This window comes from Mytilus galloprovincialis, chromosome 10, assembly GCF_965363235.1.
Source record: "Mytilus galloprovincialis chromosome 10, xbMytGall1.hap1.1, whole genome shotgun sequence".
In the NCBI taxonomy this organism is placed as follows: Eukaryota; Metazoa; Mollusca; class Bivalvia; order Mytilida; family Mytilidae; genus Mytilus; species Mytilus galloprovincialis.
Genome location: NC_134847.1, coordinates 44,522,341 through 44,537,893, shown reverse-complemented (window position 1 = coordinate 44,537,893; position 15,553 = coordinate 44,522,341). Strand labels below are relative to the sequence as shown.

At 32.6% G+C, this 15,553-nt stretch overlaps 1 protein-coding gene across 6 annotated transcripts in view; it reads right to left on the bottom strand.

Annotated features, from left to right (window-relative positions):
• Positions 1–627: 627 nt before the first annotated feature.
• LOC143047619 (unconventional myosin-VI-like) overlaps positions 628–15,553 on the bottom strand; it is a 43,534-nt gene continuing 28,608 nt past the window's right edge. For 4 of the 6 annotated variants that reach the window (XM_076220782.1, XM_076220781.1, XM_076220784.1 and 1 more), the window contains 12 exons: positions 14,892–14,982; positions 13,953–14,103; positions 12,930–13,070; positions 11,712–11,788; positions 10,509–10,587; positions 10,075–10,124; positions 9,417–9,521; positions 8,988–9,008; positions 7,756–7,859; positions 6,523–6,657; positions 3,668–3,880; positions 628–1,348 (listed from right to left, as the gene is read on the bottom strand). In XM_076220782.1, coding sequence (XP_076076897.1) covers positions 1,161–1,348; positions 3,668–3,880; positions 6,523–6,657; positions 7,756–7,859; positions 8,988–9,008; positions 9,417–9,521; positions 10,075–10,124; positions 10,509–10,587; positions 11,712–11,788; positions 12,930–13,070; positions 13,953–14,103; positions 14,892–14,982 — 1,355 coding nt within the window. In that variant the 3' untranslated portion in view covers positions 628–1,160. The remainder of the gene's footprint in view (positions 1,349–3,667; positions 3,881–6,522; positions 6,658–7,755; positions 7,860–8,987; positions 9,009–9,416; positions 9,522–10,074; positions 10,125–10,508; positions 10,588–11,711; positions 11,789–12,929; positions 13,071–13,952; positions 14,104–14,891; positions 14,983–15,553) is intronic. The other 2 variants (XM_076220783.1, XM_076220785.1) reach the window with 1 other exon arrangement.

Sequence of the window (15,553 nt, the reverse complement as noted above, 5' to 3'; positions counted from 1 at the left end):
AAAAATAATATTTATAGAAATATTTTTTCAGCATACTCACAACACTCAAAATTTGAATTTAATCTATAATTTCAGATATTATGACCAATGAAGTTCAACCTTACATACAACACTAGAATTGTAAATTATTTGTAAACTTGATTAATTCAATTCCTATTTTCACTAATTGTTAATTCTTAAATGTATTTGACAGCCGAGATAAATAAAGCATTTTACTCAGGTCTAAAGCATCTAATTTTACATCTTGAATATTTTTTAAATGCCAAAAAAAAATGGTGAACAAAATTTGATCATTTATTAATTTTATTTTATTAAAAAAAAAGCAATATATTTTTTGCTATAATTAGATGTAATATTATGATGTTAGGTATCTACCAAACATGCCAATGAAACACCTAATGACCATATGTATTCCAAAACTATAACTAACGCTTTCAACAACCATTTACTACTTTGTTGATACAAAAATATCTCCCAAAGACCCAAAACCCATTGAAATGAATTTACGGAAATGAAACAAATAATTCTTTGTAAAAATGTTTAAAAATATATATGAACAATATACAAAAATATGTAACGATCAATCTCACCACAAAACAGATATAATTTAACAAGTCATTTCAACAATAAAAGCAACAATCTGCTTTACATTCATCATTTAAGCTTTTGAACTTTTGAACTTTTGTTTTGAGAATACTGATGTCCATTGAATTAAAAAAAACATCAGTACTAATTAAATGCTTTTAAACCCATCACGATTTAACTTTTCAGATACCAAAAGAGCAATATGTTTTGCATAACTTGAGTAATTTTGCAAAATCCTAGATTTCTTCCAATATCATTTGACTGGCTAATTTCACTATAAAAAAGTAATATTTTAGCATGTTTCTAGTCTAATTTTGCTTAAAGTACATTTCAAACAGTTTTCAGCATCTCATGTAAAATTCATACAAAACTAACCATCCTAACCATTTTGACGTGTACAATTTCTTATAAAACTATATAAAAATAGAACAGGTTGTTAAAGTTTCTCTACGAAAGGTTTTCAGTTTAAAGGTTTCTATCTTACAAGCAAACATTTGATAAATATCACAATATAAATTAAAAGCAAAAATGTATCTCAACAAATATATAATTATGTGACCTAAAATTTGCCATCATCAGTTGATTCCAAGTCTTTTCTGTAGAAATTTAGAGGACACTCTTTTAGCATGTTTCTGCATGTATTCTCTACCTCCATATTGCCCCCATTCACCTTCAAAGTCTTTGCCTAGGATTTCTGCACCTTTCTTACGGGTCAGTCCAGTCTCTTCTAGCTTCAACTCACACATTTGTAAGTCGTCTACACCTGAAATGAACAAGTGATATGGTAACACATGTATGACAGCTGACACAGCAGTGATATGGAATTTTACAAAGAACTGAAAAGGGTAATACAGGCACAACATTTCTATTTTTCATACAATTTATTCATTATCAGTAAAAGAACTGAGATATATCAGCATGTGTACTCAGTTATTTTAGTAATAGGAGGACTGTATATATATATATCTGGTATAAACATTTTGAATCATTGCAAGGTATTCATGTTATTCAGATAGGATTCACCAGACTTTGACTTCATTTAACAGTTCAGTGATCAACACTTAAAATAAGGTCAAGGTCAGATAAACATCTTTTAACCCTTTCCTCCATAATGACGCCTTTTGACGCCAACCCCTTTACTCCATAATGACGCCTTTTGACGCCAACCCCTTTACTCCATAATGACGCCTTTTGAACCTGTGTAGTACCTCAGTTGAAATGCTCTGACTACGAAATGTCTGGATCAGACTTAGAAAAAATTGTATCCAATATGAAAAGGATATTCATGAGAATATCTGAATTGAATTTCATTGATCAAATATTTGTTTTCACAATCAGGGCTCACGCTACCAGGCGACTTGGGCGAAGAAGTCGCCTTCCCGACCGTCACTTCGCTTTCCCCGACCACCAAAAGCGAAATCAAGTCGCCCTGTTCTTGACGATAGTCGCTTTCAGTCGCTTCCGTCATCGGACATTTTCAATTTTTACCAAGTTGATGAAACATCAATTTTTTACTGATAATTAAAGAAATTCAGACATAAACGATTCATTATCTTTAGAAAAGAGGTTGAAGCATTGCCTTCGCAGTGTGTAGCAGGTTATTTGATAAAAATACAACTTTTTATCACTTCCTGCATTCCCGCAAGTTTCGGTGCTTGTTACTCGAAAACGTACATCAACCTAAATTTCGGCGGCAAAATAAGTTTGTTACTTCATTTAAACGTGACAAAAGTTGCCTCCAGTAAATGTTTAATCCATTTATTGCATTAAAACCGTCATGTTCCTTTCCAAATAACTTGTCAAACATCGTTTATTTTTGTAAATTTTCTTGTATTCGTCCGCCATTGACCGATTTCTAAAATACGGATCTGAACCGGACCAGCTATGACCGAAATCCATACTTTTACAATATTTACTACGGACGCACGGATGGAACAGCTGACAGAAGAATATTGATCCCAAAGGGGAAAATTACGCATTCCACACGCATTAAGAGACTTTTGGTTACATCTAATTGATTGGTGTATATAATTCCCTATATTTTTTACGGATTGTTTCAAACTATTGATTAAAGTTGCTTAACTCTGAGACTATTATACTAATATCAATATATTATGGCCCAGCTTAATAACTTTTATATTTTTTTATGAGAAACACTGAATTTCATACACAAGATAATTTTTAATTAAATTGTAATCATGTAATTGATATTATAATTTCTTTACATTTTTTAAAATAATTTTTTTTTTTTAAGTGCTAGATATCTATTTGGTAGTTTCTCACAAGAACCTTAAGTTTCAAATGTTACTTTAATTGTAATTTTTTACTCATATGAATTGAACAACATAAAAAGAACATTATTTACATATGGCCCTTTATACTATTGTAAAATCCAAACATTGTAGCGCACCGCGCGAATGAGCACTTCTCTTTCAAATCTCACCACTTCTCCCTATCAGTTTCAAAAAGAGAAGTCACTTCTCCCTATAATTCTGAAGTAGTGTGAGCCCTGCACAATGCATCAATACTTTAAACCTGATGATTTTTTTTTTATTGAAAAAATCCGATGCGAATCTAGTATGTAAAAAAAAAATCCATCGAGAAAGGGTTAAATCATTCTTCCCACCAACTATAGTTGACCTTTTGCAGATAGTTTTGGAGAAACTGACCTAATCATGAAAACTGAACCATGAAATGAAGTCATGGTCGGATAAATTCTTTTTGATAGACATGTATACATTGCAGTGTTTCTATATAACAAAGATAGTAGCATGTCTCAGCTGAATCACGCCTCTTGGTGCCTCTTGGTGCGGGATTTTCTTGCTGTATAAAAGACCCATTGTTGGCCTTTGGCGGTTTTCTACTCTTTTTGCAGGTTGTTGTCTCTTTGACACATGCCCCATTTCCATTCTCAATTGTACTCTTTCTTTGTTACAGGCAAGGTATTTAAAATAACTTTTTTAACCAACAAAGTGCATGCCAACACAAAGGGTCTTGTCAACTAATTATGTCAGTAGCATTAATTCTTAGTTTGACAGCAGAATTCAATAACCACATTTTGAGGGATAACCCAATTACATACCTGCAACCATAAGCATTGGTGACTTCTCGGGATAAATTTCCATTTGTCTTGCAATCCATTCTCCATCAAAATGTGCATACCACATGCCATGTTTCTTCTGTGCTTCTCCACGGAATTCATCCGCTGGTCGTGCAAATGGTATCTTGAAGAATCGTTGTGCTGGAGTGTTAGCTTTAGGTGCTTGAGCTTTGGTAGCTACTGCAGGTTCATCAGCTGTAAAGTGAAAATAGCATTAGTTCAATTATTGCTTCTATATAAAAAAGAAGATGTGGTATGATTGCCAATGAGACAACTGTCCACAAGAGACCAAAATGACACAGACATTAACAACTATAGGTCATTGTACGGCCTTCAACAATGAGCAAAGCCATACCATATAGTCAGATATAAAAGGCCCCGATATGACGATGTAAAACAATTCAAACGAGAAAACTTACGGCCTTATATATATATAAACTAGAGGCTCTAAAGAGTCTGTGTCGCTCACCTTGGTCTTGTGCATATTAAATAATGGACACGGATAAATTCATGACATAATTGTGTTTTGGTGATAGTGATGTGTTTGTAGATCTTACTTTACTGAACATTCTTGTTGCTACAAATATCTCTGTCTATAATGAACTTGGCCCAGTGGAAAATATTTTCTACAAATTTACAAAAATTTATGACAAATGTTAAAAATTAGCTATAAAGGGCAATAACTCCTTAAGGGGTCAATTGACTATTTTGGTCATGTAAACTTATTTGTAGATCTTATTTTGCTGAACGTTATTGCTGTATACAGTTTATCTCTATCTATAATAATATTCAAGATAATGACAAAAAACAACAAAATTTCCTTAAAATTACCAATTCAGGACAGTAACCTAACAACGGGTTGTCCGATCCATGTGAAAACATCAGGGCAGATAGATCTTGACCTGATAAACAATTAAACCCTGTCAGATTTTCTCTTAATGCTTTGGTTTTTGAGTTATAAGCCAAAAACTGCATTTTACCCCTATGTTCTATTATTAGCCGTAGCACTTTTTGGTTGATTGGCCAGGTCACGCCACACATTTTTTAAACAAATTACCCCAATGATGATTGTGGCAAAGCTTAGTTTAATTTGGCCCAGTAGTTTCAGAGAAGAAGATTTTTGTAAAAGATTACTAAGATTTACCAAAAAATGGTTAAAAATTGACTATAAAGGGCAATAACTCCTTCAGGGGTCAACTGACCATTTTGGTCATGCTGACTTATTTGTAAATCTTACTTTGCTGAACATTATTGCTGTTTACCGTTTATCTCTATCTATAATAATATTCAAGATAATAACCAAAAACAGCAAAATTTCCTTAAAATTACCTATTCAGGGGCAGCAACCCAACAACAGGTTGTCCGATTCATCTGAAAATTTCAGGACAGGTAGATCTTGACCTGATAAACACTTTTACCACATGTCAGATTTGCTCTAAATGCTTTGGTTTTTGAGTTATAAGCCAAAAACTGCATTTTACCCCTATGTTCTATTTTTAGCCATGGCGGCCATCTTGGTTGGTTGGCCGGGTCACGCCACACATTTTTTAAACTAGATATCCCAAAGATGATTGTGGCCAAGTTTGGATTAATTTGGCCCAGTAGTTTCAGAGGAGAAGATTTTTGTAAAAGATTACTAAGATTTACGAAAAATGGTTAAAAATTGACTATAAAGGTCAATAACTCCTTCAGGGGTCAACTGACCATTTTGGGCATGTTGACTTATTTGTAAATCTTACTTTGCTGAACATTATTGCTGTTTACAGTTTATCTCTATCTATAATAATATTCAAGATAATAGCCAAAAACAGCAAAAATTCCCTAAAATTACCAGTTCAGGGGCAGCAACCCAATAACGGGTTGTCGGATTCATCTGAAAATTTGAGGGCAGATAGATCTTGACCTGATAAACAATTTTACCCCATGTCAGATTTGCTCTAAATGCTTTGGTTTTTGAGTTATAAGCCAAAAACTGCATTTTACCCCTATGTTCTATTTTTAGCCATGGCGGCCATCTTGGTTGGTTGGCCGGGTCACGCCACACATTTTTTAAACTAGATACCCCAATGATGATTGTGGCCAAGTTTGGTTTAATTTGGCCCAGTAGTTTCAGAGGAGAAGATTTTTGTAAAAGTTAACGACGACGGACGACGACGATGGACGACGACGACGACGGACGCCAGACGCCAAGTGATGGGAAAAGCTCACTTGGCCCTTCGGGCCAGGTAAGCTAAAAATGAACAAAAAACAAATATGCAACACATAAACAAATGACAACCACTGATTTACAGGCTCTTGACTTGGGACAGACACATACATAAATAATGTGACGGGGTTAAACATGTTAGGGGGATCCCAACAGTGGTATAACAGTACAACATAAGAATGTTGATCATCATGATCATCATCCACATCTTTTATGTCAGGTATTAAGGTGGCATGCTAAAACTGTGCATCAATTAGGTTAATTGGAGGATTTATTGATATTGACAAGCTTTGACATGAATTTAGGATGTTACAGCTACAGAAACTTAACATGAGATTAAAAATATATTATCATGAAAAGAATGTTTTGATCTCTGACAACATACTGTTCTTTTGATTCTTATACCTTATAGCGGGTTATTTTTGCGGGATGCAAATTTTCGCTTCTTTTCACGGATAGTAAAAAAATCGCCAAAATAAATTCTGCCAATTCAAAATGGCCCATGCAAAGGTATTGATAAAAGTTTTAAATCTGACAAAATATTTCATATATCTTATTCAATGAAAGTCGCCAAATTTTACACCTGCCACATTAACTTGCTATACGTTATCTATGAATATTCAATACTGACCATGTTGTAACACCTCATTAGGTGCTCTCTCATCGGTCTGGCCTTCAGATTTCTTCTTATTTTTCTGTTTCCATGAATGATAGACTTTAAGACGACGATGGAATTCTTCTCTGCAAGCATCGAGTAACTCAATGTCTATAATAAATCAATGTCAATCATATAAATCATCTATTTAAAAAAAATATAAACTTTGCTTAAGGCTATACTAATCTATTGACATTTTTCTACAGCCAATATCAACAAATTACAATCAACAAAGCAAAGTATGAAACAAATACACCAGATCTAGTGATAAAATGTTAAAAAAAGTTTCTACGTGCAGATACAGGATTTTTTAAAAGGGGTTGTTATTCTAGAAAAAAGTATAAAAGTGTAGAGAGGAACAAGACAAACCTATTAAACCACCTTAATTGATGGTTTCAAATTTCATGATTTGTGGAAAAACAATTGGTCTATGGATTTTAAAATAAATCTAAAATCTTGAATGGTATATATTTGGTTCTAAATAATAGTAAAGATGATTTTAGTCTCCATTTTTTGTGTATGTTCCTGCATATTTCAATGTCATAATGCTTATGTTATTACAAAACAGTAAGAGTTGATTGTTCAATGACATAACATATGCTGATTGACCTCAGTGATTGATTGATTGTTTGTGTTTAACACCACTTTCAGCACTTTTGTCTATTTTGTAGCAGTCAGTTCTTTTTGGTGAAGGAATCCGAAGTGCCATTGAGAACCACATAATGTTAATCCTAGCTATATATATAGCCAATGAAGATGGAAGTTGAGCACAACTGCCACATGCAATTTCCAACTCACAACCTCAGTTTTGAAAGCCTAGTTGTACAGCAGATGAACTCTTTTGACCATTCAGTAAGGACTTTGACTGACATTATGGCAACTAACATAACTCATCCGTAAAACAAGAACGTGTCTGCAGTACATTGATACCCTACTCCCACTATCTTTGTCTATGTTCAGTGGACTGTGAAACTGGGGTCAAAACTCTAATTTGGTATTAAAATTAGAAAGATCATATCATAGTGAACTTGTGTACTAAGTTTCAAGTTGTTTAGACTATAACTTCATCAAAAACTACCTTGACCAAAAACTTTAACCTGAAGCTGGAAAGACGGACGACTCACCATTCTCACAGACCAAAACATTATAAAACATAATGGGGGAAAAAAAACGGAAATTGGTCCATAAGTATTGAATAGTTCAGCTTACCACAAGAAGTGTTAATGGTATCTCTAAGTTCAGCATACTTCCATTTGGTTAGATCATACTTCTTAGATAATGCCTCAGCACGTTGACTCCTGAATTCTTCAGACCTATCAAACATTTATGAAAAATCAATTATACAAGTTTATGTTATAGTGACCATTGAGCATTATCATCCAAGTGTAATTGCCATTTTATATACGCTGAAACAATTTTTAATTAAAACTGAAAGATTCCATATCACTTGTCAATTTAATTTCGTATATATTTCTGTTCCTTATATATTTTGTGTGATTTTTGTTTAGGAATAAACATCAACTTCTTATATCTATTCTGAATATATAAAAGAACATAACTTTTTATGATAACAAAATTATAAGCTTCAATTCACTAGCAAAAGTACATTATTATAAATGCTGAACTTAATATTTATTGTTAAACATATGTCAATTGAAAACAACAAAAAATATGAAGTTAATTACCATTTAAAAAGAAAAAGGTTTGAGTTTCAATCATTTTTATACAAAAAATCAGGAGATCAATGAATATCTACAAAGTGCAACCACAGTACTAGTGCTGGCATGTGGCCACTTTAAAACTAGCTATCTATTGTTTGAAAGCATTCAAAAACAATTGGAAAATTCATGCTAGGATTTTTTGTTAAATGCTTTTGCTCGTCAGATCTCTGTTTTAGGCATTTCTGGTGCTTTGGGAAGTGTTTGAATGGCTTGAAATGGTTTGATTGTCGGATCTTAGGTTTCTGCATTCCTTGTGCTTTGGGAATAAATGCATGGCTTGAAATGGTTTGATTGTCAGATCTCTGTTTTCTGCATTCCTTGTGCTATGGGTAGTATTTGAATGGCTTGAAAGGGTTTGATTGTTAAAGTCATCATCTCAAGTTTCTGCATTCCTTGTGCTATGGGTAGTATTTGAATGGCTTGCAAATGGTTTGATTGTCGGATCTCAAATTTCTGCATTTCTTGTGCTATGGGTAATATTTGAATGGCTTGAAAGGGTTTGATTGTCGGATCTCAAATTTCTGCATTCCTTGTGCTATGGGTAATATTTAAATGGCTTGCAATGGTTTGATTTTGCTTGAAATACTCTTTTGTGTAAGAAAATGATAAGGTTCTGCTATCTTAAATTCTTTTTTTAGGATATCTCTTTTTTTATTTAAAAAATTTGAAAAGACTGAACAATATCATTTTAAGAAGCATGCTCAATTCAATGATGTTTACCCTGCAGAGCCTCCTGTGGCACTGTTAAGATAAAATAATGTATACAGAATAGCAGCAAAATAAAATAAAAAAACTTAATATAAATTGTGATAAGAGACTAAGGTATAAGAAGATAAAAAGTACAAAAATACATGTTACATTTCACTTAAATATTGTTGCAACCGTATGTAACAAGATGCTTAATGTATGTTGTATTACATTCAAGGAAAACCAAATGAAGGCTATTCCAAAAGTTATATGGGGATATTTTAAAATGGTTTTTTTTCAGAATCTGCACATTGAAACTCCACAAATTGAGAAATTATATCTATGTTTGTTATACATGGCCTGATTTTTAAAGATATAAATTTTAAATTAGTTTTCAAATACACTCAGTCTGATTAAGTTGCTTTGGAGAAGCCAACAAAAATTTTTAATCAATGGCCTTACCTCTTTAATGGTGGAACAACGACATCTTCAACCTCATTGGCATCCTCAGCTGCAAGACGTAAGGCCAATTCTCTGTCTCGTCTCTCTTGTTCCAATACATGTTGTCTATAAATACATAAAAGTTAGACGAGTGCCAACCAAAATGGAGTGTACATGTTGTCTATAAATATATACAAGTTAGACGAGTGCCAACCAAAATGGAGTGTACATGTTGTCTATAAATACATACAAGTTAGACGAGTGCCAACCAAAATGGAGTGTATCATTATTTATCGATCTTATCAATCTATATTGCTTTAATGATGTTAATAAAACCACAAATTTTTATCAAGAAACTGATCAATCGACAAAACACATGCTCTTGAACTGTGAAGTGATGCATGATTTTATGAAATTCTTATTTCTAAATCAGGTCTTAACACATATTTGATAGGAATAATTGGCTTTAGATTTGCTAATGGTATGTTAATTTTCTACTAATAGAAACTATCAACGGTAGGCCTAATTCTACAACAATTGTTAATATGCAATCATTTGTGTGTAGAAAACATCCTGTATATAGCCCTTCATTTTTCTGATAATTTAATGAAATCAAGCTTTCATCTTTCTGTTATAATTACAACCACTATAAAGAAATATAAGATACATAATGAAATACCTCTGTTTGTTTTCTTCTGCTTCTTTTGCAAGTTGCTCTTTCATTTTTTCCTGTAAAGAATGAGGAGAATACTTTGTTAACATAGATTGCAGCAAACTATATTTCTCAAATCATATCTCCATCGCAGTTTTCCCCAAGCTTATTGATTTTGACAACTAATGACAAATTTAACAATGCTTACCAGGGACAATAGAGAAATAGACAATCAAAAGGTTTTTACAGCAGACCACATGTCAAGTTTTACATAAATTTTAAGTTAAATGAATGAAGACTATTTTTCAAATCTTGAACCGCTTAGATTTCTACAATGAAAACAATTTTTTGTCTTATTTTCTTTCTTATTAATCAAAGAGCAATCAACTATTTATTGATTTTAAAACTTATTCAGTATTTTGTAAATTACAAGAGCAAAGTTCTCAGCTAACATTATTTACCTTCTCCTTCTTTTCCTTTTCTTCCCTCTTCTTTCTCTCTTCTTCTTCTTTCTTTCTTTTCATTTCCATTTCTGCTTTTCTGCAATAACAATATTGTATTTATAAGAATTTAAGTAAAGTTTTCTTCAAATTAACTTTCTATGCTAATTTTGCAATAGCAATTTATCCTGCAATTGGGTGTTCTACTAACAGATACAGCCTTACAGATATCACTTAAAAGCTCCTCCAACTGCCGGACTGAGTATTGTATGAACATGCGTGACCTCAGAATGTGTATTGCAGTTGCATTCCAATGACATATTAATTGCGAATTAACGATTACTTTTATACGTTCTGTTTGTTTTCAAACATTACTTTAGAGCAATAAGAATCACACCAATTGTCTGATAACATACACAAATAAATAGTAGTCTTTTCTACGAAGACAACAATCAATTTCAAAACTTGAATATTTATGATTGTGTAACAAAAACAACCATGTCAATTTCAGCATGCATGAGTCTGAAGCGTAGGACAACTCATACACTCCTGTTTCAAATTGGACAATGTTTTGTTATTTGTTTTTACTGTTAAAATTAGTTGTTATGTTAAAATAGATAATTGTTCACCTTGAGCAATGTACTATTGTTGACCATTTTTTTTTGCGAACCTGTCTACAGCGGAATGTGTGATTACTGTATCGTTACTCAACTCGAAACAGGTGTAATAACTCGCTAAAAGCTCGCATACACCTTGTTTCCTAGCCTCGTACAAATACAGCTGATATTTAAAGACACTAAACAGTTATTGTCTATATAACATTAAACCACAAAACTGTGGAAATTGCTAAATTTAATGTTTCTTTCGCATATTTTGTTTAAACTTTATTTATCTGCAAGTAATACCTGTATATTAAATTCACCCTTAGAACATGACCTTGTAAGGCAGATGACATTCAAATTGAGGTTCAAAATGCATATGTATTACTAAAAATTAACAAGTTGAGGTTGACCTGACAAGACATGTTTTCACTAATCATGAGGTGACCTTTAAATTCAGGACTTTAAAGAGGGGGTTTCAATGTTCATGAATTAATAAAAAATAAAGGTACACAATATTTATAACTTTTCTCCCAAATACATAGATGAGTTTTCTCAATGGCAATCAAACCACACTTTGTTATATGATATTGTGTCTTTTTAAATTTATCTATTAATATCTTACAGTTTCCTGGCTTCCTCTTCTTCTTTTCTCTTTCTTTCTTCTTCTTCCTTCTTTTGTCTTTCTCTCTCCATTTCTTCCTGAAAACAAACGAAAACCAAATACTTATTTGTTGAATATATCTGGTATATGTCATTATGACAGATAATGATGACTTTACACTAAATCCTTTGGATGTTGGGTGTGTACTGATTGATATTTTAGTCTTTGATACATGCTATCTTTATTTGTTGCTATTGACAAATTTGACTTGTGAACTAGCTTTCAGTAACTGCAAGTGCTCTCAGATGTTCACTTTGTGTGCTTTGTGCAGTGATGAATTTATATATATGCTGCCACATCCCGTTGTCTCTTTGTTAGATGTTCTTTGGCTTTGTTGTCTCATTGGCAATCATACCAGAGTTCCCTTTTTTTATATCAACATTATACTCAAATAATAACTAACAAGAATGTGTCCAAAGTACACGGATGCCCCACTCGCACTATCCTTTTCCATGTTCCATGGACCGTGAAATTGGGTAATTATCTAATTTGGCATTAAAATTAGAAAGATCATATCATAAGCAACAAGTGTACTAAGTTTCAAGTTGATTGGACTTCAGCTTCATCAAAAACTACCTTGACCAAAAACTTTAACCTGAAACTCCCACTTTCATTTTCTATGTTCAGTGGACCGTGAAATTGGGGTCAAAAGTCTAATTTGGCTTAAAAATTAGAAAGATCATCTCATAAGCAACAAGTGTACTAAGTTTCAAGTTGATTGGACTTCAGCTTCATCAAAAACTACCTTGACCAAAAACTTTAACCTGGACGGACGAACGGACGCACAGACGGACGGAGCCACAGACCAGAAAACATAATGCCCCTCTACTATCGTAGGTGGGGCATAAAAATAAATATGCAAAATGAAACAGAATTTTAATACCTTTTGTTGTCTATAAAATTCATAGATCCTACTGAAAGCGCATGTCATTTGATAAATGATTAATTTTCTACTTAAAGTTATTGATAATTGCTAGCTTAAATTAGCTAAATTAAAGATTCAATTAGATCCCAGGTTAAGTTTCTCATTTTCAACCATAGTAATTCTAACTTAATTTCTGCAGCCACATTTTTTAATATAAAGTGATTGATTTTTTGCAAGAACAAATGATCAACTGAACACACTTTTAAAAACACTCAACATGTAACATTTTATAAATAACAATTCCTGGTTAATACCTGTATTTTTTTTAGTCTTTCTTGCTCTGCAGCCACCTTTTCTTTCTCCATCTCTTTCCTAAGATCCTGCATGGTTTGGTCCATCTGGGTTAGGAAATGGTTATATTGGGACTCCATCTCAGTCTTCTTCATCTCTGTTGTCTGAAATAAGAAACAAGAATGTATCCATAGTACAGTGTTCAATGGACCATGAAATATGGGAAAAAACTCTAATTTACCATTAAAATCAGAAAGACCAAATCATTGGGAATATGTGTACTAACTTTCAAGTTGATTGGACTACAACTTCATTACAAACTACCTTGACCAAAATAATTAGCCTGAAGTGGGACAAACGGACAAACTGACAAACAGACCTAAATTCATAATGCCCATAAATTGGACATAAAAATAAATAGACAACCTAATCCAGGTCTATAATTCATAACTTTATAGTGTAAACTTCTAAATCTGTATATAATTTGAAACATCACATAGAAATATTTTGACTAGAACATAATGCCAGCCATCCTTATCTTAACTGACACAAGATCGTTCCTCAACATAACAAATGATACAAAAAAAGAGACTCACAGTAATATCATTTTAGCCAGACCTTCATCACAACCATTCATGCCTAAAACCAGGCCACAGTAACATTTTTTTTTCAGATGAGCCTTAGTTTGTAAAGATCTGTACTTTGAACAAAAAATTGTGATGGTCAAAATCTATCAAACAAAAAAGATGAAGGCTTCATCCCCTCGCACACCTTCTTCAAACTGGGAAAAACAAAATACTGATCTTTGAAGGACTAATGTCTTGTGAACATTCTTAAGATGTTATTTGATGACTTCACATTTCATTTGAATGCAACGAACAAAAAAAAAGTTGGTTTATCTTCGTCTCTTTACTTTGATAAATTAATTTGAACTGAACTTCCTAGGAGCATACTAAATCAATGGTTTGAGTGCATAAATCATTATTTTTTTCATTTCATGTCAACCAAAATTGAGTGTAATTTTGAACACTATCGCAATGACCTACTCTGATTTTACTGATGAATTTCTCAAGAGAATCCTCTATACTCTTGACTTTTTTAGCTGCTGACTCTTTTCCTTTCTTTAATTGACTGACAATCTCCTGCATTCTAGTAAGCTGGGCTTGTGATCCCTTGGCCTTTACAATCATCTTGTACCTAAAAGACAAATTAAATCAGCATGCATTTAAAAAAATCCTAGTTGCTAAATTTATAATGTATACATATCTCTCAAATTTCAGGGGGTACAACGCCTTTTCCTTGAAAGTCTTTATCAGTTATGACTCAAGATCAAAAGTTCCAGAAGCCAAATTCTTTAGATATTCGTAAGAAACAAAATAACTTAACTTAACTTAAACAGTTGAACAAACTAGAGGTATTAAAGAGCCTATGTCGCTCACCTTGGTTTATATGCATATTCAATAAAAGACACTCGCCATCATTGTAACACTTGACAATATCCTGTTTTGTTTATCTTATATCTTCTTTAGTTTATGCACAAAACACACAAGAGAGTAAAAATATTTCTCATTTGAGGGCAATGGCTCCTATAAAGAGTAACAGTCTATCAACTATATCAGCAAAAGTAGACTTGTTAGTAGATATTGCCTTGCTGATAATTTTTTGTGAATTAAAGTGCTATTTTAAAAATAGAGATAATAATGTTTATCATATAGGGGCAAGATGTAAAACTAAAATTGATAAAAATTCATTATTAAAGGGCAATAACTCCAATAAGGAGTTATTGGACAATTTCCTTTATACTTTCTTGGTTGTTGATCTTGTTACTTGATAATTTTTGCTTATTTTTAAGTTTTTAAGGTTTCATCTATCTATTATATTTTTAAAATTTCAAATAACCATATGTTTCTCATCTCAATACAATGAAGATCCCTCACAAAAGCCAGGATGGTATCTTAGAAACATTTATATTCATGTAATCTTACTTAGGTTTAAATTTCCTAACATCTCTCCACATTCTGATTGACTTCTGTAAGGTTACTATCTGTTCTCTCCTCCACAATATTTTGTTCTTCACTGAAATAAATAACATGTAAATATTTATATGCTTGATTTTATTGAAAATATACCCAATTCCTAATGTTGCAAAGTTTTCATATAAATAAAAGACTTTGGGTGATCAATCACCAGTCAGCAACCACTAAACTCTTTTTTAATTTTTAATGCAAGATTGTTTTCGACTCTATTTTCAGACTTCTGTTAAACAAAATTTGAATATCAAGTTATTTGATTCTTCATTTCTAACAACCGTGAAAGTAAAATCTAGCAAATCCTATAGACTACCCTTAGAATCAAATGAATAAAATTGAGAATGGAAATGGGGAATGTGTCAAAGCAACAACAACCCGACCATAGAGCAGACAACAGCTGAAGGCCACTGATTGGTCTTCAATGAAGCAAGAAACTTGTGCACCCAAAGGCATCCTTCAGCTGGTCCATTAAAAATATGTATACTAATTCAGTCATTTGTCAGTGATAATGGATGTCATACTAAACTCCGAATTATACATAAGAAACTTAAATTAAAGATCATAAAAGACTAACATAGGCCAGAGGCTCCTTACTTTGGACAGACGCAAAATTGTGG